This window comes from Heterodontus francisci, unplaced genomic scaffold (genome assembly GCF_036365525.1).
Source record: "Heterodontus francisci isolate sHetFra1 unplaced genomic scaffold, sHetFra1.hap1 HAP1_SCAFFOLD_1022, whole genome shotgun sequence".
Classification (NCBI taxonomy): domain Eukaryota; kingdom Metazoa; phylum Chordata; class Chondrichthyes; order Heterodontiformes; family Heterodontidae; genus Heterodontus; species Heterodontus francisci.
Genome location: NW_027140683.1, coordinates 178,988 through 205,052, shown reverse-complemented (window position 1 = coordinate 205,052; position 26,065 = coordinate 178,988). Strand labels below are relative to the sequence as shown.

The 26,065-nt window shown below is 60.5% G+C and overlaps 1 protein-coding gene across 2 annotated transcripts; it reads right to left on the bottom strand.

The window, feature by feature from the left end:
- Positions 1–681: 681 nt before the first annotated feature.
- Positions 682–18,695, bottom strand: LOC137360493 (leukocyte receptor cluster member 9-like). Of its 2 annotated transcripts, none has more exons than XM_068025907.1 (2): positions 18,640–18,695; positions 682–2,693 (listed from the first exon to the last, which is right to left on the bottom strand). In XM_068025907.1, the coding sequence occupies exons 1-2, from the start codon at positions 18,675–18,677 to the stop codon at positions 1,130–1,132; spliced, it is 1,602 nt and encodes a 533-aa protein (XP_067882008.1). In that variant the 5' UTR covers positions 18,678–18,695; the 3' UTR covers positions 682–1,129. The 2 variants fall into 2 exon arrangements, with proteins under 2 accessions (XP_067882008.1, XP_067882009.1); XM_068025908.1 differs by lacking the exon at positions 18,640–18,695 and adding an exon at positions 3,504–3,589.
- Positions 18,696–26,065: the final 7,370 nt, after the last annotated feature.

Below are 26,065 nucleotides of genomic sequence, written 5' to 3'. Positions count from 1 at the left end.
TTTCCTGTGTAACAGACTCGAGGGGGTGCTGAATGGGCCTCCTCCTGTTCCTGTGTAACAGGCTCGAGGGGGGGCTGAATGGGATCCTCCTGTTCCTGTGTAACAGACTCGAGGGGGGGCTGAATGGGATCCTCCTGTTCCTGTGGAACAGACACGAGGGGGGCTGAATGGGCCTCCTCCTGTTCCTGTGTAACAGACTCGAGGGGGGGCTGAATGGGATCCTCCTGTTCCTGTGTAACAGGCTCGAGGGAGGGCTGAATGGGATCCTCCTAGTCCTGTGTAACAAACTCGAGGGGGGGCTGAATGGGATCCTCCTGTTCCTGTGTAACAGACTCGAGTGGGGGCTGAATGGGATCCTCCTGTTCCTGTGTAACAGACTCGAGTGGGGGCTGAATGGGATCCTCCTGTTCCTGTGTAACAGACTCGAGTGGGGGCTGAATGGGATCCTCCTGTTCCTGTGTAACAGCCTCGAGGGGGACTGAATGGGATCCTCCTGTTCCTGTGTAACAGCCTCGAGGGGGACTGAATGGGATCCTCCTGTTCCTGTGGAACAGGCTCGAGGGGGGCTGAATGGGATCCTCCTGTTCCTGTGGGGCTCAGTACCACACTGGGTGAGAATGGTTGGTCGAGAAACAATGTTAATAATGAAATGAAAGTCACAGCAAAAACAAAATAACGTTCCTTTATTAAAGCATTCAGTATTTTAAGAAACTAGAGAGAAAGATTATGAAAGGGAAAGGAGGGCAGTATTGAGGGAGGCAGAGGGAGTGCTGGAGGGGCGGTTGAGGGACAGGGTGAGTGAGGGATTGAGGAAGTGGGAGTTTGGGGAATGATGAGTGAGGGAGGGAGCATGTGTGAGAGAGGGAGTTGGTAAAGGTGGGTTTGGGAGTGGGAGTGAGCGAGGGAGGTGGGATTGTGGGATGGATGGGAGTGAGTGGGGGGAGATGAGTATACATGGGAATGAGAGTGAGTGGACGGGGAGTGAGGTGCGAGGGACAGTGAGTGGACGGGGAGTGAGGTGTGAGGGACAGTGAGTGAACGGGGAGTGAGGTGTGAGGGACAGTGAGTGAACGGGGAGTGAGGTGTGAGGGACAGTGCCTTCACTCTCTCCCCGCCCACCCCTAGCCTCTCAGTACAGACTGACCAGCAGCACCGTGCTGTAGAAACCCTCAGTGCCCCCAACCCCCCGGGTTTCACAGAGACTCAGTGCCTCGAGGGCTTGGCAGCCGAACTGGGGCTGGGGCCACTCCCGGTACAGCTCGGGGAGCAGCCGGACCCCAGGGTGCTGGCGGGAGTAACTCCTTGAGAGCTTGGCCAGGGTGACGTGGAGGGGGACGCCCCCCGAGGGCCGGTCCTGGGGCCCCAGCACGCAGAGGCCCAGCTCCCGGAAGCGACGGCCCAGCTCCTCGGCCAGGCGGCCAAGCTGGGCCAGCCCCGAGCCGCGGGGGGAGGTGTACAGCACCCGGCCCCCAAAGTCCTGCAGCTCCCCGAAGTCCAGCAGCAGGGCTGGGGGCAGCAGGCGACGCCCCTCCCAGCCGAGCTGCCGCAGGGCGGAGCGGGCGGCCTCCAGCTGGGCCAGGTGGTCCAGGCGCAGAGGGCAGAGGGTGAGGTGGAGCCGGGAGAGGGGCACGCAGCAACCGCCAAAGTCCGGCAGTGCCTCCGTTAGCCGGGCCTGCAACTCGCGGGTCGCCAATTGAAATTCCTTGCTGGTGATCCGCGCGGCCACAAAGTAGTTGGGCCGAGAGCCAGGGCTCGGGGGGAGGCCCAGGCTGCAGGCCTGGTCGCCTTGAGCGCCATCGTCGTCGCAATGGGTGATGTCATGGGCGCCAATGATGTTGTAACCCCTGACGTCATCACCGATCACGCGATCATCCAAGTTACAGTCCTTGACGCCATCATGTTGCCCGCCATGTTGGGCGTCTCCGTATTGTCCACCATCTTGGGCGTCTCCGTATTGTCCGCCATCTTGGGCGTCCCCGTGTCGCCCGCCATCTTGAGCGTCCCCGCGTCGCACGCCATCTTGGGCGTCCCCCTGCTGCCCGGCGGCTCCCAGCAGCTCCCGGATGGTCCGGCCGCCGCCAGTCGAGCCAAAGACGTCGTCTAGCCGCCGCGTCTTGTCCCAGACGGTCCGTCCGCGGTGCTTGAAGTACTGGATGCGGTGCTCGGGCACGGCCAGGGCCCCCTGCTCGGCCGAGGCCAGGTCCTCCCAGCTGAAGGCCCCGAACGGCTGCTCCACTAGCCCCACGAAGCGGTCCAGGTAGCCGATGGTAAACTCCTCGGGACACAGTTCTGTGTCCCACCGCAGGCGGGACACCACCTCGCCCGCTGTCCGCATCGGCGGCTTCTTGGCACCCACTGCCCGCCTTGCTGGTTTCTCAATACCCGCCTCTGTGCCAGTTGGTGGTCTCTTGACTCCAGTCTCTGTGCCCGTTGGCGGCGTCTGGGCTCCGGCCTCGGTGCCCGTTGGCGGTCTCTCAGCTCCCGTCTCGGTGCCCGTTGGCGGTCTCTCAGCTCCCGTCTCGGTGCCCGTTGGCAGTGTCTCAGCTCCCTGCAGGCACTCCCTGTCACCGGACGGGTGAAGGTTCCGGCACTGTGCCCCGAATCGACAGCGTCCCTCCAGATAGAAGGAGCAAGCCTTCACCCGAGGCCTCACTGTCACCTCCTCACCGTCAGCCATTTGTAAATGAAGCTTCCTGAGTGAGGGGAGAAATAAAGCAGAAACAATCACACTGCTTCCAGGACGGGACTCACTCACTCACTCATCACTCGCTCCTCACTCACTCACTCATCACTCACCACTCCTCACTCACTCACTCACTGACTCACTCACGTACTCACTCACTCACTCATCACTCACTCCTCACTCACTCATCACTCACACACTCCTCACTCACTCACTCACTGACTCACTCACTGACTCACTCACTCACTCACTGACTGACTCACTCACTCACACTCACTCACTCACTCACTCACTGACTCACTCACTCTCACACACTCACTCACTCATTCATTCACTCACTCACTCACGTTCACTCACTCACAGTCACACACACACAAACACAGACAGGCACACCCACCCCGTCCCTCACCACCATGGACCCATCCCACCCTCTCTTTCTCTCTCTCACTCTCTCTCTCTGTCTGTCTCTCTGTCTATGTCTCTCTCTGTCTCTCTCCCTCTGTCTATCTGTCTCTCTCTGCCTCTCTGTGTCTCTCTCACTCTCTCTCTCTCTCTCCGTCTCTGTCTCTGTCTTTCTCCCTCTCTCTGTCTCTCCGTCTCTCTCTCTCCCTGTCTCTGTCTCTCTCTCCCTGTCTCTCTGTCTGTCTGTCTGTCTCTCTCTCCGTCTCTCTCTCTGTCTTTCTCCCTCTCTCTGTCTCTGTCTCTCTCTGTCTCCGTCTCTCTGTCTCTCTCCCTGTCTCTCTGTCTGTCTGTCTGTCTCTCTCTCCGTCTCTCTCTCTCTGTCTTTCTCCCTCTCTCTGTCTCTCCGTCTCTCTCTCACCTTTAAAGATTCACTTCCTGGAATAATGATGTCACAGCAATGTGGAATGTATCAGGAAATGAGTCACAGCAAGGGAGAGAGGAAGGAGGAGGGAAGGGGTAGGAGGGAGGGGAGGGGAAGGAGGGAGGGGGTAGAAGGGAGGGGGGAACGGGAGGGTGGGGAAAGGGATGGGAAAGGAGAAAAGGGGAGGGAGAGGGAGGGTAGAGGAGGAAGGGGGAGGGAGAGGTAAGGTGAGGGAGTGGGAGGGAAGGGGAAGGAGTGGAAGGGAGGGTGGTAGGTAGAGGAGGGAGGGGTAAGGGGGGAGGGTGGGGAAAGGGATGGGGAAGGAGAAAAGGGGATGGGAAAGGAGAAAAGGGGGAAGGGGAGGGAGTGGGAGGGAAGGGGCGGGAGGGGAAGGGAGGAAGTGAAAGTGGGGGAGGGAGGGAGATAAGGGATGAGAGAGGAGGAGGAGAGAGAGGGAGAGGTGGGAGGGCGAGGGAGGGAAGAGGAAGGAGAGAGGGAGGGAAGGGGAAAGAGGAGGAGAGAGGGAGGGGTAGGGATGGAAGGGGAGGAAGGGTGAGGGAAGGGGAGGGAGGGAAGGGGAGCAGAGGGAGGGGGAGGGATTTGGGAAGGCGAGAGAGGAAGAGGGAAGGGGAGGGAGGGGGAGGGTAAAGGAGGAAGGAGAGTGAGGGAGGGGGCGAAAAGAGGAGGGAGTGGGAGGGAATGGGGGGAGGGAGGGTGGTTTAGGATGAGAGAGGGGGAGGGGCGTGGGAGGGAAGGGGAATGAGGGAGAGTGAGGGAAGGAGATGGGGCGGGCGGGAGGCAGAGGGAGAGAGGGGGAGGTAGAGGACGGGAAGAGGCAGGAGGGAGAGGGAGGATGGTGGATGGAGAGGGGGGAGGGAGAGGGAGGTGAGCAGGGAGAGGGAGGATGGGGGATGGAGAGGGGGGAGGGAGAGGGAGGGGGTGGGAGAGGGACGTAGGGAGGGGGGGAAAGGGAGAGTGAGGGAAGGGCCAGGAGTCCGAGGGAGGGGGTGGGGAAGGAGTGAAAGAAAGCGAAAGGGAGGGAGGGAGAGGGACGGAGAGGGAGAGGGAGACGGGGGGGGAGAGAGAGGGGCAGGGAAGGTGAGGGAAAGCGAAGGAGGGAGGGAAGGGGAATGGGGGAGGGAGGACGAGGGAGTGGGATGGGGGAAGAGGGAGTGGGAGGAAGGGAAGAGGAGGGAGGGGAATGGGGGAGAAGGGGAGGGAGGGATCAAAGGGGGGGATTTGGGAGGGGGAGGGAGGTAGCGAGAGAGGAGAGAGATGGGGAGGGAGGGGGAGGGATTTGGGAAGGCGAGGGAGGAAGGGGAGGGTTTGGGATGAGAGAGAGGGAGGGGCGAGTGAGGGAAGGGGAGGGATTTGTGAGGGTGAGGGAGGGGGAGGAAAGGGGAGGGAGGGGGAAGGATGGAGGGGGGAGGGTGAGTGAGGGAAGGGGAGGGAGAGGGAGTGAAGGGGAGGGAGAGTAAGGAAAGGAGAGGGAGGGAGGGAGAGGGAGAGTGAGGGAAGGAGAGGGAGAGGGCCGGAGGGAGAGGGAGGAAAGGGGAGGGAAGGACTGCGAGAGACGGGAGGTTGAGGGACGAAGAGGGAGGTCGGTAGGGGGAGGGAAGGGAAGGCAGGGAGTGGGAGTGAGAGTGAGAAAGGGAGGGAGGTTTGGGAGGAGAGAGGAGGAGGGGCGAGGGAGGGAGGGAGGGGGAGGCAGTTGGAGGGACTGGGGGTGAGGGAGAGGGAGGGAAGGACAGCGAGAGGGAGGGATGGAGAGGGAAGGCGTTAGGGATAGCGAGAGAGGAGTGGGAGGAGGAGGGAGGGACGGAGTGGAGAGGGGGGAGAGGAAGGGAGGGGGATGGGAAGGAATGGGAGGGAGGAGGAGGGAAGGATTTGGGAGGGGAGGGAGGGGAGGGAGAAGGAGGGAGGGAAGGGGAGGGATTGGGAGGGAGGTTTGTAAAGGAGGTTTGGGATGAGAGGGAGGAGGGGCGAGGGAGGGGGAAGGAAGGAGGGTGAGGGAGAAGGAGGGAGAGTGAGGGAAGGAGGGGGAGGGCGAGAGGGAAGGTGGTAGGGAGAGTGGGAGTGAAGGGGAGCGAGAGGGTGGATGAGGAAAGGGGAGGGAGAGGAAGGGAGGAAGATGGAGGGAGGGGCAGGGAGAGAAGGGGAGGGAGGAAGAGGGAGGGTAGAAGAGGAAGGGTTAGGAGAGTGAGTGAGGGGGAGGAAAGAGGAGGGTGTGGGAGGGAGGGAGGGTGGTTTGGGATGAGACATGGGGAGGGGAGAGTGGGGGAGGGAGGGAGGGTGGTTTGGGATGAGAGATGGGAAGGGGAGGGAAGGAGACGGAGAGGGAGGGAGTGAGTGGGGGAGGCAGAGGGAAGGAGGGGAGGAAGGCGAAGAGGAGGGAGGGGGAGATTGGGGAAGGGGAGGTAGGGAAGGAGAAGGAGGGAGGGGGAGGGAGAAGGGGAGGGACGGAGATGGAGGGCGGTAGGGAGAGGGAGAGAGAGGTGGGAGAAGATGGGGAGGGAAGGGGAGGGTGGGGGATGGAGAGGAGGGAGGGGGAGGGAAGGGGTGGGGGAGGGAGAGGAAGGGATAGGAAGAGTGAGGGAACGGTCGGGAGACGGAGGGAGGTGGAGGGATTTGGGAAAGGGAGGGAGGGAAAAGGAGGGAGGGAGCTTGGGAGAGGGAGGGTGGTTTGGGATGAGAGTGGGGGAGGGGCAAGGGAGGGAAGAGGAGTGAGGGAAGGAGATGGAGAGGGAGGGAGGGGGAGGGCGAGAGAAGGGAAGAGGAGGGAGGGGAAGGGACGGAGAGGGGGAGGGGGAGGAAGGAGAAGGGGGAGGGGGAGGAAGGAGATGGAGGGGAAGGGAGGAAGGGAAGGGGAACGGGGGAGGGAGGAGGAGGGAGGGAATTTGAGGGAGGAAGAGGGACGGGGAGGAAAGGAAGAGGAGGAAGGGGGAGGGAGGAAGAACGGGTGGTAGGGAAGGATTGGGAGGGAGGGAAGGGGAGGGATTTGGGAGTGGGAGCGAGGAAGGGGGAGGGAAGTCGAGGGAGAGGAGAGGGAAGGGGAGGGAGGGGAGGAGGAGTGAGGGAGATAGAGGGAGTGGGAGGGAGGGATGGAGAGCAGGAGGGAGGGGAAGGGGAGAGAGTTGGAGGGAGGGAAGGGGAGTGGAGGAATGGGGAGCGATTTGGGAAGGCGAGGAAGGAAGAGGGCCGGGAGAGAGGGAGAGGGATTTGGGAGGGGGCGGGATGGAGGGGGAGGGATTTGCGAGGGGGATGGTGGAAGGGGAGGGATTTGGGAGGGAAGGGAAGGGAAGAAGAGGGAGGGGGAGGGAGGGAACTGATGGGATTTGGGAGGGGGAGGGAGGGAGAGAAGTGGAGGGATTTGGGAGGGAGAGGGAGGGAAGGGGTGGGGAGGAAAGGAAGGGGAGGGATTTGGGAAGGTGGAGTGAGGGAAGGGGGGAGATAGGGGAAGGGAGTGGGAGAGATTTGGGAGGGGAGGGAGGAAAAGGGAGGGAAGGGGAGGGAAGGGGAAGGAGAGAGGGGGCAGGGAGAGGGGGGAGAGTGAGTGAGGGAAGGGGAGGGAGAGGGAGTGAAGGGGAGGGAGGGAGAGTAAGGAAAGGAGAGGGAGCGAGAGGGAGAGTGCGGGAGGGAGAGAGGGAGGACAGGAGGGAGGGAGAGGGGGAGGCAGAGGGAGGGAAGGGGAGGAAGGGCGGTAGGGAGAGGAAGGCGGAGGGCAGGGGCGGGAGTGGGAGGGAAGGGAAGGGAGGGAGTGCGAGTGGGGAGGAAGGGAGGGAGGTTTGGGATGAGAGAGGGGGAGGAGAGGGTGGGAAGGCGAGGGAGGGAAGGAGAGGGAGGGATGGAGAGGGAGTGTCAGGTAAGGAGAGGGAGAGGGAGGAACAGAGAAGGAGGGCGGTAGGGAGAGGGGGAGGGGAGGGACAGGGAGGGCGAGGGATGGAGGGGGAGAGTGAGGGAAGGGGAGGGAGAGGGAGAGGAAGGGAGGAGGAGAGGGGGAGGGACAGGGAGGGTGGGGTATGGAGCGGGAGTGTGAGGGAAGGGGAGGGAGAGGGTGAGGGAGGGAAGGAGGGAGGGGGTTTTGGGAGGGTGAGGGAGGAGGAGGGGAGGGAGGGAGGAAATTGGAGGGGGAGGAGGGGATGGGGAGGGAGGGAAGGGGACGGAAGGGGAAGGAGGGAGGGAGCGAGAGGAAAGAGGAGGGAGCAGGAGGGAGGGAGGTTTGAGATGAAAGGGGGGGAGTGGAGAGGGAGGGTAGGGGAGGGAAGGACAGGGAGAGGGAGGGAGGGGTAGGGACAGAGGGGAGGGTGGTAGGGAGAGGGACAGAGGGGTGGGAGAGGGAGGGTGGGGGGATGGAGAGGGGGGAGGAAAGAGGTGGGAGAGAGCGCGAGAGGGAGGGTGGGGGATGGAGAGGGGGGATGAAGAGGGAGAGTGATGGGAAGGGCCGGGAGACGGAGGAACGGAAGAGGAGGGATTTGGGAAGGCGGGGGGAGGGAGAGGGAGGCAGTGAAGGGGAAGGAGGGAGGGGAAGGGGAGAGAGGATCGGGAGGGAGGGGAAGGGGAGAGAGGGGAAGGGGATGGGAGGGAAAGAAGGAGAAGGATGGAGGGAGGGTATAAAAGGGAGGGGAGGGAGGGGAAGGGGAGAGAGGGGAAGGGGAGCGGAGGGAGGGAAGGGGAAGGAGGGAGGGAGGGGGAGGCAGTGAAGGGGAAGGAGGGGGTGGGATGGTAGGGAGGGAAGAGGAAGGAGGGAGGGAGGTAAGGGGAAGGAAGGAGAGAGGGAGAGGGAGGGAAGGGGATGGAGGGAGGGGGAGGGGAGAGAGGAGAGGGAGGGAGGGGAAGGGGAGAGAGGGGAGGGGAGGAAGGGTGAGGGAAGGGGAGGGAAAGAAGGGGAGTGGAGGGAGGGAGGGGAGGGATTTGGGTAGGCAATGGAGGAAGAGGGAAGGGGAGGGTTTGGGAAAGTGAGGGAGGAAGAGGGAGGAGGAGGGATTTGGCAGGGGGAGAAAGGAAGGAGGAAGAGGGATGGTAGAAGAGGACGGGGGAAGGAGAGTGAGGGAGGGAGAGGAAAGATGAGGGAGGGAGGGGGATAAATGAGGAGGGGGGGAGGGTGGTTTCGGCAGAGAGAGGGGGAGGGGCGAGGGAGGGAAGGGAGAGTGAGGGAAGGAGATGGAGGGAGGGGGAGGGCGTAGAAGGGGTAAGAAGGAGGGGAGGGAGAAGGGGAAGGAGGGAGGGGAGGGAGAAGGGGAGGGAGGGCGGTAGGGAGAAGGAGAGAGGGGTGGGAGAGGAAGGCGAGGGAGAGGGGGAGGGAAAGAGAGAGTGAGGGAAGGGCTGGGAGATGGACAGAGGGGAAGGGGGGAGGGATTTGGGAGGGGAAGGAGGAAGAGGGAGGGAAGGAGGGAGGAGGAGGGATTTGGGAGGGGACGGAAGGGGAAGGAGGGAGGGAGTGGGAGGAAAGAGGAGGGAGTGGGAGTGAAGGGGCAGGAGGGAGGGAGGTTTGGGATGAGAGGGAGGGAGAGTGAGGGAAGGAGAGGGAGAGATGGAGGGGGAGGCAGATGGAGGGACTGGGTGGGAAGGACAACGAGAGGGAGGGATGGCGAGGGAAGGCATTAGGGATATGGAGAGAGGAGTGGGAGGAGGGAGGTGAAAGGGAGGGAGGGTGAGGAAGAAGGTGTGCAGGAGGGAGGGGGAGGGAGAGGAAGGGAGGAGGAGGGAGGGAGAAGGGAAGGAATGGGAGGGAGGGGAAGGGGAGAGAAAGGGAGGAGGACGGAGGAAGAAGGAGGGAGGGAGAGGGAGAGTGAGGGAAGGAGAGGGAGGTGGAGGGAGGGAAATGGTGGGATTGGGAGGGAATGGGAGAGAGGGAAGGGGATGGAATGGGAGGGAGGCAAATGGAGGTATTGGGAGGGGGACGGAGGGAAGGTGATAGGGAGGGAGGGATTTGTGAGTGGAAAAGAGGGAAGGGGAGGGAGGGGATGGGGAGAGAGGGGGAAGGAGGGTGAGGAAGGGAGAGTGAGGGGAGCAGAGGGAAGGGGAGGGAGGGATAGGGGAGTCAGGGAAGGAGCGGGAGGGAGAGGGGGAGTGTGGGAGGGATGGGGGGAGGCAGAGGGATGGAATGGGAGGGAGGGTGAGGGAGAAGGAGGGAAGGACAGCGAGAGGGAGGGCAGGGAGGGAGTGGGAGGGGGAGTGAGGAGGAGGGAGGGGGAAGAGACGGAGGGGGAGGGAAAGGGAATGATCAGGATGGAGAGGGATAGCGAGGGAAGGGCAGGAAGACGGAGGGAGGGAGAGGGAGAGGGAAGGAGGGAATGAGAGGGCGAGGGAGGGAGTGAGCAAGGGAGAGCGGGCAGGAGGGAGTGAGAGAGGGAGAGGGGACAGGAGGGAGTGAGAGAGGGAGAGGGTACAGGAGGGAGTGAGAGAGGGAGAGGGTACAGGAGGGAGTGAGAGAGGGAGAGGGGACAGGAGGGAGTGAGAGAGGGAGAGGGGACAGGAGGGAGTGAGAGAGGGGAGAGAGGGAGAGGGGCAGGAGGGAGGGAGAGAGGGAGTGAGAGAGGGAGAGGGGCAGGAGGGAGTGAGAGAGGGGGAGGGAGGAAGGGAGAGGGAAGGAAGTGGAGCGAGGGAAGGGGAGATGGTGGGAGAGCAAGTGGGAGAGGGAGGGATTGAGAGAGGGGGAGGGGTGGGAGTCAGAGAGGGGGAGGGGAGCGAGTGAGAGGGGAGGGGGAGGGATAGAGGGAGTGAGAGAGAGGAGGGAGGGAGAGGGAAGGAAGGAGAGGGAGTTAGAGAGAGGGAGAGGGAGGGAGTTAGAGAGGGAGAGGGAGGAAGTGAGAGAGGGGGCAGGAGGGAGATAGAGAGGAGGAGGGGGAGGGAGGAAGTGAGAGAGAGGGGGAGGGACAGGGATGGGAAGGGGAGGGAGAGAGACGGTAGGGCTGGGAGAAGGAGGGAGGAGGAGGGAGGGGGGAAAGGAGTGGGAGGGGGTGAGGGAAGGAAAGGGAGGGGGTGGGAGGAAGAGGGACGGAAGGGGAGGGAGAGGGAAGGAAGGGGTGGGAGAGGGAGAGTGAGGGTGTGAGAGAGGGGGAGGGGGGAGTGAGAGAGGGGGCAGGAGGGAGTTAGAGAGGGGGAGAGGGAGGAAGTGAGAGAGGGGGAGAGGGAGAGAGAGGAGGGAGATGGAGGGCAAGTGGGAGGGAAGGGGAGGGAGAGGCAGGGAGAGAGGGAAGGGAGAAGGGGGTGGGCAGGAGGAAGAGGGAGGGAAAGTGGGATGGGGAGGGAGGGAGGGAGTGAGATAGGGAGAGGGGTGGGAGTTAGAGAGGGGGAGGGGAGGGTGTGAGTGGGAAGAAGGAGGGAGTGAGAGGGAGGAGGGGGAGGGGAAGGAAGGAGCAAGAGGAGGGAAGGAGGGAGTGAGAGGGAAGGGGTAGGGAGGGACTGAGAGAGGGAGAGGGGGCAGGGGAAGGGAGAGGGAGTGAGGGAGGGAGAGGGAAGGAAGAAGAGGGAGAGAGGGGAGGGAGTGGGAGGCATTGAGAGAGGGAGAGGGGTGGGACTGAGAGAGGGGGAGGGGAGTGAGTGAGGGGAGAGGGGGAGGGAAGGATTGAGAGGGAGAGGGGGAGGGCAGGAGTGAATGAGTGAGGGGAGGGAGGGAGAGGGAAGGAAGGGGAGGGAGTGGGAGAGCGAGGGAGGGAGAGGGAGGGAAAGGGAGAGGGTGGGAAGGGTTGGGAGAGTGAGGAACAGGGAGGGAGTGGGAGGGGAAGAGCGGGGGAGGGGGGAAGGGAGCGGGAGGGAGAGAGAGAGGGGGAGGGAGGGAGTGAGAGAGGGGGCAGAGGGAGTTAGAGAAGAGGAGGGGGAGGAAGTGAGAGAGGGGAAGGGGGAGGAAGTGAGAGAAAGGGGGAGGGAGGGAAGGGGAGTGAGAGGGAGGGCAGGAGAGATAGGGAGTGAGGGAAGGGAGAGGGAGGTAGAGGGAGAGAGAGATCGGAGGGGGAGGGAAGGGCTGGGAGGAAGAGGGAGAGGGGAAAGGAGTGGGAGGGAAGTGAGGGAAGGAGAGGGAGGGAGGAAGAGGAAGAGGGACGGAAGGGGAAGGAGTGGGAGAGGGAGAGAGGAAGAGGGAGCGGGGACGGAGGGGAAGGGAGAGGGAGGGAAGGGGTGGGAGAGGGAGAGTGAGGGTGGAGGAATGGGAAGGGAGAGGGAGAAGGGGGAAAGGGGGGAGTGGAGAAGGGAGAGAGCGGTAGGGTGTGAGAGAGAGGGAGGGTAGGAGTGAGGGAGGGGAGGGAGGGAGTGAGAGAGGGGGCAGAGGGAGTTAGAGAAGAGGAGGGGGAGGAAGTGAGAGAGGGGAAGGGGGAGGAAGTGAGAGAAAGGGGGAGGGAGGGAAGGGGAGTGAGAGGGAGGGCAGGAGAGATAGGGAGTGAGGGAAGGGAGAGGGAGGTAGAGGGAGAGAGAGATCGGAGGGGGAGGGAAGGGCTGGGAGGAAGAGGGAGAGGGGAAAGGAGTGGGAGGGAAGTGAGGGAAGGAGAGGGAGGGAGGAAGAGGAAGAGGGACGGAAGGGGAAGGAGTGGGAGAGGGAGAGAGGAAGAGGGAGCGGGGACGGAGGGGAAGGGAGAGGGAGGGAAGGGGTGGGAGAGGGAGAGTGAGGGTGGAGGAATGGGAAGGGAGAGGGAGAAGGGGGAAAGGGGGGAGTGGAGAAGGGAGAGAGCGGTAGGGTGTGAGAGAGAGGGAGGGTAGGAGTGAGGGAGGGGTGGGAGGGAGTTAGAGAGGGGGAGAGGGAGGAAGTGAGAGAGAGAGGGAGAGGGACGTGGGAGAGGAAGGGAGAGTGGGAGGGAGGGAAGAAGAGGAAGAGGGAGGGAAGGGGACGGAGAGAGAGGGAGGGAACGGAGAGGGAGGGAGGGCAGGAGGGGGAGGGAGAGGGAGGGAAGGGGTGGGAGAGGGAGAGTGAGGGTGGAGGAATGGGAAGGGAGAGGGAGAAGGGGGAAAGGGGGGAGTGGAGAAGGGAGAGAGCGGTAGGGTGTGAGAGAGAGGGAGGGAAGGAGTGAGGGAGGGGTGGGAGGGAGTTAGAGAGGGGGAGAGGGAGGAAGTGAGAGAGAGAGGGAGAGGGACGTGGGAGAGGAAGGGAGAGTGGGAGGGAGGGAAGAAGAGGAAGAGGGCGGGAAGGGGACGGAGAGAGAGGGAGGGAACGGAGAGGGAGGGAGGGCAGGAGGGGGAGGGAGTAGGGAAAGGTGTGGGAGGGGGTGAGGGAGGGCGGAGGAGGGAGGGGGAAAGGAGTGGGAGGAAGGGGAGGAGGGAGAGTGAGGAAGGGGGAGGGAGAGGGAAGGGACGGGAGGGAGAGGGAGAATGGGAGGGAGGGAAGAAGAGGGAGAGGGAGGGTGGGAGGGAGAGAGGGGGAAGGAAGGGGGAGAGAGAAGGGAAAGGTGTGGGAGGGGGTGAGGGAGGGAGTGACAGAGGGAGAGGGGGCAGGAGGGAGTGAGAGAAGGGAGGGAGACAGTGAGAGAGTGGGGGGTTGAGGGAGGGAGTCAGAGAGGGGGAGGAAGTGAGAGAAGGGCAGAGAAGGAGGGAGGGGAAGGCAGTGAGGGGGGAGGGGGAAGGAGGGAATGAGAGGGGAGGGGGAGGGAGGGAACGAGAGGGAGGTGAGTTAGGGAGGGTGGGGGAGGGGAAGGAAGAAGCGAGAGAGGGGGAAAGAGGGAGTAAGAGGTGAGGGGTAGGTAGGGACTGAGAGAGGGAGAGGGGGAATGGGGGAGGGAGGGGGAGGCAGGGAGGGAGTGGGAGGTAGGGGGAGGAATTGAGAGAGGGGGAGGGGAGTGAGTGAGAGGGGAGAGAGGGATGGAGGGATTGAGAGGGGGAGTTGTAGGACAGGAGTGAGTGAGGGGGGGAGGGAGGGAGTGAGAGATGGGAGGGAGGGAGAGGAAGAGGGAGGAAAGGGAAGGGAGAGGGTGGGAAAGTTTGGGAGAGGGAGGGGGAAGGAGGTGAGGGGGGTGGGTGGATGGGAGATAGAGGGAAGGGGAGGGATAGGGAGTGAGGGGAAGAGTGAGGGGGATGGAGAGGGGAGAGAAGGGAGTGGGGAAGGGAGCAGGAGGGAGAGAGAGAGGGGAGGGGGGGAGGGAGGGAGTGAGAGAAAGGGGGAGGGAGGGAGAGGGAGGGAAGGGGAGGGAGAGGGAAGGCGGATGAGAGAGCGGGAGAGAGAGATGGGATGGGGAGGGAAGGGCTGGGCGAAGGAGGGAGGAGGAGGGAGGGGTGAAAGGAATGGGAGGGGGTTAGGGAAGGAGAGGGAGGGGGAGGGATGGAGTTAGAGGAAGAGGGACGGAAGGGGAGGGAGTGTGAGTGGGAGGGAGGGAGATGGGAGGGAGGGGAAGGGAGAGGGAAGGAAGGGGTGGGAGAGGGAGAGTGAGGGTGGAGGAATGGGAAGGGAGAGGGAGAAGGAGGAAAGGGGGAGTGGAGAAGGGAGAGATCGGTAGGGTGTGAGAGAGAGGGAGTGAGGGTGTGACAGAGGGGGAGGGAAGGAGTGAGGGAGGGGTTGGGAGGGAGTTAGAGAGGGGGAGAGGGAGAAAGTGAGAGAGAGGGAGAGGGAGGTGGGAGAGAGAGGGAGAGGGAGGTGGGAAAGGGAGAGAGAGGGAGAGAGAGGTGGGATAGGGAGAGAGAGGGAAGGGAGGAGGAGGGAGTAGGGAAAGGTGTGGGAGGGGGTGAAGGAGGGAGAGGGAGGAGGGAGGGAGGGTGTGAGAGAGGGAGAGGGGACAGGAGGGAGTGAGAGAGGGTGAGGGAGGCAGTGAGAGAGTGGGAGGGGGAGGGAGGGAGGGGGAGAGGGGAGGGAGGGAGTGATAGGGGGAGGGGAGGGAGGGAATGAGAGGGGGGAGGGGTGGGAGGGAGTGATAGGGGGAGGGGGAAGGAGGGAGTGAGAGGGAGGAGGGGTAGGGAGGGAGGGGGAAGGGGAAGGAAGGATCGAGAGAGAGGGAAAGAGGGAGTAAGAGGGGAGGGATATGGAGGGACTGAGAGAGGGAGAGGGCGCAGGGGGTAGGGAGAGGGAGTGAGGGAGGAAAAGGGAAGGAAAGGGAGGAAGAGAAAGGGAGAGAGGGGAGGGAGTGAGAGGTAGGGGGGGAGTGAGAGGGGGAGGGAGAGATTGAGGGAGGAGGGGGAGGGGTAGGGCAGGGGTGAATGAGGGGGGGGAGAGAGGGGAGGGAGGGAGAGGGAAGGAAGGGGAGTGAGGAAGAGGAATGGGGAGGGAGCGGGAGAGCAAGGGAAGTAGAGGGAGGGAGGGGTGAGGGAGAGGGTGGGAAGGGTTGGGAGAGGGAGAGTGAGGGATGGGGAGTGAGAGGGAGGGAGAAGGGAAGGGGGTGAGGGGGGAGGGTGGATGGGAGAGGGAGGGGAAGGGAGGCAAAGGGAAGGAGGGGAAGGAGGGGAAGAGTGGGAGAGCAATGGGGAGGGGGAGAAGGGGAGAGAGGGGAGGGAGGAAGGGAGCAGGAGAGAGCGAGGGGGAGGGAGGGTGAGAGAGAGGGCAAAGGGAGTTACTGAGGAGGAGGGGGATGAAGTGAGAGGAGGGAAAGGGGGAGGGAGGGAGTGAGAGAAAGGGGGAGGGAGGGAAGGGGAGGGAGAAGGAGGGCAGGAGAGAGGGAGTGAGGGAAGGGAGAGGGAGGTAGAGGGAGAGAGAGATGGGAGGGGGAGGGAAGGGCTTGGAGAAGGAGGGAGGGAGGAAAGGAGTGGGAGGGGGTGAGGGAGGGGGAGGGAGGGAGGAAGAGGGACGGAGGGGGAGGGAGTGAGAGGGGAGAGGGGGAAGGAGGGAATGAGGGGGCATGGGTAGGGAGGGAGTGAGAGAGGGGGAGGGAGAGCGAAGAAAGGGGGGGAGGGGGAGGGGAAGGCAGGGAAGGGGAAGGGAGGGCTGAGAGTGGGGGAGGGTCGGAGGGAGAGGGGAGAGGGGGAGGGAGGGAGCTAGACAGGCGGAAGGAGGGAGTGAGGGGATAGGGGTAGGGAGGGAAGGGGAGGGAGTGGGAGGCTGGGGAGTGAGGTAGAGGGAGTGAGAGAGGGGGAGGGAGAGGGAAGAAAGGGGAGGGAGAGGGGGAGGGAACAAGAGGGAGGGAGACGGAAGGTAGGGGAGGGAGAGGGGGGGGAAGGGGTGGGAGAGGGAGGGAGTGGGAGGGGATGAGGGATGGATAGAGTGGTGGAGCGAGAGGGAGAGGGGGAGGGAGAGGGAAGGAGGGGGTTGGAGAGTTGGGGAGTGGTAGGGAAGGGGGAAGGAGGGAGTGAGAGAGGGGGAAGGAGGGAGTGCGAGAAGGGGCAGGAGGGAGATAAAGAGGGGGTAGGAGTGAGGGAGTGAGGGGGAGGGGAAGCCAGGGAAGTGGAAGGGAGGGAAGGAGAGTGGGGGAGGGAGGGATTGAGAGGGGGATGGGGAGGGAGGGCGAGAGAGGGATGGGAAGAAGGAGAGGGAGGGAAGGGGAGGGAGAGGGAGTGAGGGAGAGGGAAGGAAGAGGAGCGAGAGGGAGGGAGAGAGGGAGTGAGGTAGGAGGAGGGAAGGAGAGGGAGGAAGGGGAAGGAACGGAGGGGAAGGGAGGGAGTGAGAGGGGGGAGAGGGAGGCAGGGAGTGAGGGGGGAGGGAGAGGGAGTGAGAGAAAGGGGAGGGAGGGAGTGAGGGGGAGGAGGGAGAGGGGGCAGGAGGGAATGAGAGAGGGGCAGGGAGGGAGTGAGAGAGGGCGGGGGCAGGAGGGAGAGAGAGGGGGAGGGGGAGGGAGTGAGTGACAGTGCAGGAGGGAGAGTGAGTGATGGTAAGGGAGTGAGGGGGGAGGGAAGGGGAGTGAGTGATAGTGTGGGAAGGAGGGAGTGAAGCGGGGCAGGGAGTGACGGGGAGAGGAGGGATCGAGTGAGGAGGGAAGGGGAGGAAGTGAGTGACAGAGGGGGAGCAGTAGGGAGTGAGTGAGAGATGGAGAAGGTGGGAATGACTGAGGGGGATGGAGTGAGTGAGAGGGGGAGGGAGTGAGTGACAAACGGGGAGGGGGGAGGGAGGGATAGAGTGGGAGGGGTAGGATGATTGTGTGAGTGACAGAGGGGGAGCGGGAGGGAGGGAGTGACAGGGAGGGGAAGGGGGAGGGAGCGAGTGAGTGACAGATGATAGGGGGAGGGAAGGAGTGGTGGGGAGGGAGAGGGAGGAAGTGAGCGACAGAGGGGGGAGGGAGGGAGTAACAGGGAGGGGTGGGAAAGGGACGGAATGAGTGATGATGGAGGGAGTGACAGAGGTGCAGGGAGGAAGAGGTAGTGAGCGACAGAAGGGGTGGGAGTGACAGAGGGGGTGTGAGGGGAAGGGAGTGAGGGAGGGGGAGGGAAGGAGTGAGAAAGGGGGAGGGAGGGAGTTATGGGGAGGGGCATGAATGATAGAGAGGAGGGGGTGGAAGTGAGTGATAGAGAAGGAGGGAGAGGGAGTGAGTGACAGAAGGTGAGGGGGAGGGAGTGAGTGGCGGGGTGGGAGAGGAGTGAGTGACAGAAGGTGAGGGGGTGGGAGTGACAGGAGGGGGAGGAAGTGTGTAACAGAAGGGGAGGGAGAAGGAGTGAATGACAGAGGGGGAGGGGGAGAGAAGGAGTGACAAAGGGAGAGGGAGTGTGATAGAGGAGCTTTGGAGTGAGTGACAGAGGGGAAGGGGAGGGAGTGAGTGACCAAGGTGGATGGAGAGGGACAGAGGGAGAGGGTGTGAATAACGGGGGAGTGAGTGACAGAGGGGGATGGAGGGAGTGAGCAACTGAGGGGGATGGAGAGGGAGTGACTGACAGATGGGGAGAGAGTGAATGACAGAGAGGGAGGGAGTGACAGAGGGGGAGGGTGTGGTAGAGAGATTGAGTGACAAGGGAGAGAGGGAGGGAGAGGGAGAATGGGTGACAGAGTGGGAGGGAGAGGGAGTGAGTGGGGGAGAGTGATGGAGAGCGGGTGTCTCAGCGAGGGAGTGACAGTGGGGTAGGGAGAGGCAGTGGCAGAGGGGGAGTGAGAGGGAGTGAGTGACAGAGGGGGAGGAAGTGAGTGACAGATGGAGGGAGAGGGAGTGAGTGACAGTGCAGGAGGGAGAGTGAGTGATGGTAAGGGAGTGAGTGACAGGGAGGTGGAGGGAGAACGTATCAGAAGGGGGGAGTATGTGTTAGAGGGGGAGGAAGTGAATGGGAATGACAGAGGAGGAGGAAGTTAGTGAAGTGGAGGGGAGTGAGTGATAGAGGAGGAGGGAGAGGAAGTGAGCGACAGAAGGGAGGGAGTGATTGACAGTGGGAGAGGGCGAGGGAGTGTGTGACAGAGGGGGAGTGAGAAGTGTCAGAGAAGGGGGATAGTGATCCGGGTGGTCCCGATGGGTGTGAAGGAGATCCGGGTGTTCCCAGTGAGTGTGAGGAAATCTGGGTGTTCCCGGAGGGTATAAGGGAGATCCTGGTGTTCCCAGAGGGTGTGAAAGAGATCCGGGTGTTCCCGGAGGTTGTGAGGGAGATCCGGGTGTTCCCGGAGGGTGTGAGGGAGATCTGTGTGTTCCCGGAGGATGTGAGGGAGATCTGGGTGTTCCCAGTGGGTGTGAGGAGGTGAGGTGAAACTCGGAAGTGTTGTAAACAGCGAGGAGGATAGTAAAGGGCTCCAGGAGGACATAGACAGACTGGTGGAATGGGCAGGCAGGGGGCAAATACAGTTTAATGCAGAGATATCAGAATTAGAGATGATTCATTTGGGAAAGAAGAATGAAGAGTGACAATATAAATGAAATGATATCATTTTAAACAACATGGAGAAACGGAGAGTCCTGGAGATAAACAAATTCAAGTTTTTGAAGGTGGCTGGACAAGTTGAGCACACTATTATGTTACGACCTGGTGAGAAAGGGTGTCTAGGATTCCCTCTCAGCTTTCACCTCGTCTTACCCTAACAGAGTTTAATTTTAAACACACCGTGTTTTTAGCTCCCCCTTGGCGAATCCTTGTTCACCGCTTTCCAATTATAAGGCAAAGAAACCAGCACAAACAGGCTTTCTTAGGTTTAAAGAAGAAAAGTTGAAATTTATTAAACTTAAACTCTAATTTGGTTAACGCCTGCGGATACACGACGCGCCCACGCTAGCATGCATATGTGCTACACACATGCAGATAGAGACAGAAAAGAGCAGAAGAAAAATAAAGTGGAGAAGTTTGAGGCAATATCCGAAGAGTTTTTGTTACGTGTCTTCGAGCTCACTGTGGAGTCCTTGATGGCAGGTAGATCTTGCTTTTCATTGGGGCCCAGTATTCATCTTAAACCTTATTCACCGTAGGAGACTTTTTTCTCTTGGGGTTCATGTATCTTCAGTGGATTCAGAGGCTTGTCAGAAAGAGATGGGAGCAGACAGGAGAGAGAGATCTTTTCAGTCCAGGAGCAAACAGACTTTCTGCCCAAACTGTTGGCACAAATTGAAAAAACTCGGGTTGCCCAGCAGGTTAGTCATGTGACCAGCTGGTTTGACCATGTCCGTTTGTGTATTTGGCCATCATAGCAGTCAACCTGGAATGCGAGCTCCCCCACCTTCAACGTCTGGTGATCGAAAGTCCATTGTGGGTTGAATGTGTCAGGGAATGGCTGCTTTGTCCTTCCAAACACTGTTTGTTAATATGCAACTGTATTTTCCAGCCAGAGCTGATCTGTTTAACAAGTCCTCTGCTTACACCAGTAACGGTTTAAAATCAATGTTCGTGACAAAATTAATGTTCCTCATTCCTGACTGGGTGTGCCTACCAGGACAATTAAAATAAGGCTCATGTGATTCTTGGCTTTATAAGCACTGGTGTCGAATACACAAGCAAGGATTTTACGTTAAACTCTTTACAAAACACTGGTCCGACCCCCAGCTGGAATATTGTGTCCCAATTTTGGGCACCGCACTTTGGGAATGATGTCAGGACCTTGGAGAGGGTGCGGAGGAAGATTTGAGCTGAATGGTCCCAGGGGTGAGGGACTTCAGTTAACGTGGAGAGACTGGGAGAAGCTGGGATTGTTCTCCTTCGAGCAGAGAAGGCTAAGACGGAGATTTATTCGGGGCGTTCACTATCAGGAGGGGTTTGGACGGAGTAAATGAGGGGAAACTGTTTCCCGGTGGCAGACAGAGGGACACAGATCGAAGATGATTGGTGCAACACTGCAAAGACGGGCACGATAGATTTTGTTTTCGCAGAAGAGGATCATCGCTTGGTGTCTGCTTCCCAGGACTCCCGCCAGTCCCACCCTTCTCCGGCCTGGAATCGCGTCCAAGACACAAGCCAGCGTTTCTGACCGGACCTCCGTCTCCTTAAGCGGGGGCTGTCGAACCTTGTTGCTGACCAGGGCACCTATCCTCCCCATGCCATGTTAGTACAAATCCAGCGGACTCCTTGTAACACAGCGTAAGTTCCCTGGATTGAAATTGTTCATGCCTTGAAACCGAGAAATGAATCTATTTCCCGTATAATAGGTATGAAATTTATCAGTCCTGGCCTGATAAGTGGCAAGTAACATTCGTGCCACACAAGTGCCAGGCAATGACCATCTCCAACAAAAGAGAATCTAACCATCTCTGCTTGACATTCAATGGCATTACCATCGCTGAATCCCCCACTGACAACATCTTGGTTGCCATTGACCAGAAACTTAACTGGAACATCCATATAAGTACTGTAACTAGAAGAGCAGGTCAGAGCCTAGGAATCCTGAGGTGAGTAACTCACCTCCTGACTCCCCAAAGCCTGTCCACCATCTACAAGGTACAAGTCAGGAGTGTGATGGAATACTCTCCACTTGCCTGGATGGGTGCAGCTCCAACAACACTCAAGAAGCTCGACACCATCCAGGACAAAACGGCCCGCTTGATTGGCACCCCATCTACAAACATTCACTCCCTCCACCACCGATGCACAGTGGCAGCAGTGTGTACCATCTACAAGATGCACTGCAGCAACGCAATAAGGCTCCTTAGACAGCGCCGCCCAAACCCGCGACCTCTACCAACTAGAAGGACAAGGGCAGCAGATACATGGGAACACCACCACCTGCAAGTTCCCCTCCAAGTCACACACCATCCTGACTTGGAACTATATCACCGTTCCTTCACTGTCACTGGGTCAAAATCCTGGAACTCCCTTCCTAACAGCACTGTGGGTGTACCCACTCCACATGGACTGCAGCAGTTCAGTAAGGCAGCTCACCCCCACCTTCTCAAGGGCAATCAGGGATGGGCAATAAATGCTGGCCTGGCCAGTGACGCCACATCCCGTGAATGAATAAATATACATTAATTAACTACGGATGAGGAAGATGAAGAAATCTGATTGCCACTGAGTATAATAGAATGGCTACGTGGGCCCAGAGCATGAGAGGGGACTCTGTTAAACCCAACCGTAAGGTTCCATGGTGTTCAGATTCCCTTGCTTGATGCATCCCCCTCCCCGTCTCACATAACAGTCCAATCAACAAGCAGAATACTGAGGGAGTGCCGCAGTGTCAGAGGGTCAGTACTGAGGGAGCGCCGCATTGTGGGAGCGTCAGTAGTGAGGGAGCGCCGCAGTGTCGGAGGGTCAGTGCTGAGGCAGTGCAGCACTGTTGGAGGGTCAGTACTGAGGGAGTGCCGCACTGTCGGAGGGTCAGTGCTGAGGGAGTGCAGCACTGTTGGAGGGTCAGTACTGAGGGAGTGCAGCACTGTTGGAGGGTCAGTACTGAGGGAGTGCCGCACTGTCGGAGGGTCAGTACTGAGGGAGTGCCGCACTGTCGGAGGGTCAGTACTGAGGGAGTACCGCACTGTCGGAGGATCAGTACTGAGGGAGTGCCGTGCTGTCGGAGGGTCAGTACTGAGGGAGCACCACACTGTCGGAGGGTCAATAGTGAGGGATTGCTGCACTGTCGGAGGGTCAGTACTGAGGGAGTACCGCACTGTCGGAGGGTCAGTACTGAGGGAGTGCCGCACTGTCGGAGGGTCAGTACTGAGGGAGCACCGCACTGTCGGAGGGTCAGTACTGAGGGAGTGCCGCACTGTCGGAGGGTCAGTACTGAGGGAGTACCGCACTGTCGGAGGATCAGTACTGAGGTGGTGCTGCACTGTCGGAGGTTCAGTACTGGGGGAGTACCGCACTGTCGGAGTATCAGTACTGAGGGAGCACCGCACTGTCGGAGGGTCAGTACTGAGGGAGTACCGCAGTGTCGGAGGGTCAGTACTGAGGGGGTGATGCACTGTCGGAGGGTCAGTACTGAGGGAGTACCGCACTGTTGGAGGGTCAGTACTGATGGAGTACCGCACTGTCGGAGTGTCAGTACTGAGGGAGCACCGCACTGGCGCAGGGTCAGTATTGAGGGAGCGCTGCACTGTCGGAGATTCAGTACTGATGGATTGCTGCACTGCCGGAGGATCAGTACTGAGGGAGTGCCGCACTGTCGGAGGGTCAGTACTGAGGGAGCACCGCACTGGCGCAGGGTCAGTATTGAGAGAGCGCTGCACTGTCGGAGGGTCAGTACTGAGGGTGCACCGCACTGTCGGAGGGTCAGTACTGAGGGAGTGCTGCACTGTCAGAGGGTCAGTACTGAGGGAGCACCGCACTGGCGCAGGGTCAGTATTGAGGGAGCGCTGCACTGTCGGAGGGTCAGTACTGAGGGTACACCGCACTGTCGGAGGGTCATTACTGAGGGTGCTCCGCTCTGTCGGAGGGTCAGAACTGAGGCTTTGCTGCACTCTCGGAGGGTCCGTACTGCGGGAGTGCCACACTGTCGGAGGGTCAGTACTGAGGGAGTGCTGCACTGTCGGAGGGTCAGTACTGAGGGAGTGCTGCACTGTCAAATGGTCAGTACTGAGGGAGTGCTCCACTGTCGGAGGTTCAGTACTGAGGGAGGGCTGCACTGTCGGATGGTCAGTACTGAGGTAATATCGCACTGTCGGTGGCTCAATATTGAGGGATTGCTGCACTGTCGGAGAGTCAGTACTGAGGGAGTGCTGCACTGTCGGAGAGTCAGTACTGAGGGAGTGCTGCACTGTCGGAGAGAGAGTACTGAGGGAGTGCCGCACTGTCGGTGGGTCAGTACTGAGGGAGCGGTGCACTGTCGGATGGTCAATACTGAGAGAATGCCGCACTGTCGGAGGGTCAGTACTGAGGGAATACCGCAATGTCGGAGTGTCAGTACTGAGGGAGTGCCGCACTGTCGGAGGTTCAGTACTGAGGGATTGCTGCACCTTCGGAAGGTCAGTACTGAGGGAGTCCCGCAACGTCGGAGGGTCAGTATTGAGGGAGCGCCGCACTTTCAGGGGGTCAGTACTGAGGGAGTGCTGCACTGTCGGAGGGTCAGTACTGAGGGATTGCTTCACTGTAGGAGGGTCAGTACTGAGGGAGTGACGCACTGTCAGAGGGTCAGTACTGTGGGAATACCTCACTGTCGGAGGGTCAAGATTGAGGGAATGCTGCTCTGTCGGAGGGTCAGTACTGAGGGAGTGCCGCACATTCGGAGGGTCAGTGCTGAGGGATTGCTGCACTGACGGAGGGTCAGTACTGAGGGAGTGCTGCACTATCGGAGGGTCAGTACTGAGGGAGCACCGCACTGTCGGAGGGTCAGTACTGAGGGAGCGGTGCACTGTCGGAGGGTCAGCACTGAAGGAGCAGTGCACTGTCGGAGGGTCAGTACTGAGGGAGTGCTGCACTGTCGGAGGGTCAGTACTGAGGGAGTGCTGCACTGTCGGATGGTCAGTAATGAGAGAGTGCTGCACTGTCGGAGGGTCAGTACTGAGGGAGTACCGCACTGTTGGAGGGTCAGTACTGAGGGAGTGCCGCACATTCGGAGGGTCAGTGCTGAGGGATTGCTGCACTGACGGAGGGTCAGTACTGAGGGAGTGCTGCACTGTCGGATGGTCAGTAATGTGAGAGTGCTGCACTGTCGGAGGGTCAGTACTGAGGGAGTATCGCACTGTCGGAGTGTTAGTACTGAGGGTGCGCCACACTGTCGGAGGGTCAGTACTGAGGGAGTGCCGCATTGTCGGAGGGTCAGTACTGAGGGAGTATCGCACTGTCGGAGGGTTAGTACTGAGGGAGCGCCACACTGTCGGAGGGTCAGTACTGAGGGAGTGCCGCACTGTCGGAGGGTCAGTACTGAGGGAGTATCGCACTGTCGGAGGGTTAGTACTGAGGGAGCGCCAAACTGTCGGAGGGTCAGTACTGAGGGAGTGCCGCACTGTCGGAGGGTCAGTACTGAGGGAGCACCGCACTGTCGGAGGGTCAGTACTGAGGGAGTGCCGCACTGTCGGACGGTCAGTACTGAGGGATTGCTGCTCTGTCGGGGGGCCAGTAATGAGGGATTGCCGCACTGTCGGAGTGTCAGTACTGAGAGAGTGCCGCAATGTCGGAGGATCAGTACTGAGGGAATACCACAATGTCGGAGTGTCAGGACTGAGGGAGTGCCGCTATGTCGGAGGGTCATTACTGAGGGAGTGCCACACTGTCGGAGTGTTAGTACTGAGGGAGTGCAGCACTGTCGGAGGGTCAGTACTGAGGGAGTGCCGCACTGTCGGAGGGTCAGTACTGAGGGAGTGCCGCACTGTCGGAGGGTCAGTACTGAGGGAGTATCGCACTGTCGGAGGGTTAGTACTGAGGGTGCGCCACACTGTCGGAGGGTCAGTACTGAGGGAGTGCCGCACTGTCGGAGGGTCAGTACTGAGGGAGTATCGCACTGTCGGAGGGTTAGTACTGAGGGAGCGCCACACTGTCGGAGGGTCAGTACTGAGGGAGTGCCGCACTGTCGGAGGGTCAGTACTGAGGGAGTATCGCACTGTCGGAGGGTTAGTACTGAGGGAGCGCCACACTGTCGGAGGGTCAGTACTGAGGGAGTGCCGCACTGTCGGAGGGTCAGTACTGAGGGAGCACCGCACTGTCGGAGGGTGAGTACTGAGGGAGTGCCGCACTGTCGGACGGTCAGTACTGAGGGATTGCTGCTCTGTCGGAGGGCCAGTAATGAGGGATTGCCGCACTGTCGGAGTGTCAGTACTGAGAGAGTGCCGCAATGTCGGAGGGTCAGTACTGAGGGAATACCACAATGTCGGAGTGTCAGGACTGAGGGAGTGCCGTATGTCGGAGGGTCATTACTGAGGGAGTGCCACACTGTCGGAGTGTTAGTACTGAGGGAGTGCAGCACTGTCGGAGGGTCAGTACTGAGGGAGTGCCGCACTGTCGGAGGGTCAGTACTGAGGGAGTGCCGCACTGTCGGAGGGTCAGTACTGAGGGAGTGCCGCACTGTCCGAGTGTCAGTACCGAGGGAGCACCGCACTGTCGGAGGGTCAGTACTGAGGGAGTGCCGCACTGTCGGAGGGTCAGTACTGAGGGAGTGACGCACTGTCAGAGGGTCAGTACTGAGGGAATACCTCACTGTCGGAGGGTCAATATTGAGGGATTGCTGCACTGTCGGAGGGTCAGTACTGAGGGAGTGCCGCTCTGTCGGAGAGTCAGTACAGAGGGAGCGCCGCACATTCGGAGGGTCAGTGCTGAGGGATTGCTGCACTGACGGAGGGTCAGTACTGAGGGAGTGCTGCACTGTCGGAGGGTCAGTACTGAGGGAATACCTCACTGTCGGAGAGTCAAGATTGAGGGATTGCTGCACCTTCGGAAGGTCAGTACTGAGGGAGTCCCGCAACGTCGGAGGGTCAGTATTGAGGGAGTGCTGCACTTTCAGGGGGTCAGTACTGAGGGAGCGCCGCACTGTCGGAGGGTCAGTACTGAGGGAGTGCCGCACTGTCGGAGGGTCAGTACTGAGGGAATACCGCACTGTCGGTGGGTCAATATTGAGGGATTGCTGCACTGTCGGAGAGTCAGTACTGAGGTAGTGCTGCACTGTCGGAGGGTCAGTACTGAGGGAGTGCCGCACTGTTGGTGGGTCAATATTGAGGGATTGCTGCACTGTCGGAGAGTCAGTAATGAGGTTGTGCTGCACTGTCGGAGAGTCAGTACTGAGGGAGTGCCGCACTGTCGAAGAGTCAGTACTGAGGGAGTGCTGCACTGTCGGAGGGTCAGTACTGAGGGACTGCTGCACTGTCGGATGGTCAGTAATGAGAGAGTGCTGCACTGTCGGAGGGTCAGTACTGAGGGACTGCTGCACTGTCGGATGGTCAGTAATGAGAGAGTGCTGCACTGTCGGAGGGTCAGTACTGAGGGAGTACCGCACTGTCGGAGGGTTGGTACTGAGGGAGCGCCGTACTGTCGGAGGGTCAGTACTGAGGGAGTGCCGCACTGTCGGAGGGTCAGTACTGAGGGAATACCGCACTGTCGGTGGGTCAATATTGAGGGATTGCTGCACTGTCGGAGAGTCAGTACTGAGGTAGTGCTGCACTGTCGGAGGGTCAGTACTGAGAGAGTGCCGCAATGTCGGAGGGTCAGTACTGAGGGAATACCACAATGTCGGAGTGTCAGTACTGAGGGAGTGCCGCAATGTCGGAGGGTCAGTACTGAGGGAGTGCCGCACTGTCGGAGTGTTAGTACTGAGGGAGTGCAGCACTGTCGGAGGGTCAGTACTGAGGGAGTGCCGCACTGTCGGAGGGTCAGTACTGAGGGAGTGCCGCACTGTCGGAGGGTCAGTACTGAGGGAGTGCCGCACTGTCCGAGTGTCAGTACCGAGGGAGCACCGCACTGTCGGAGGG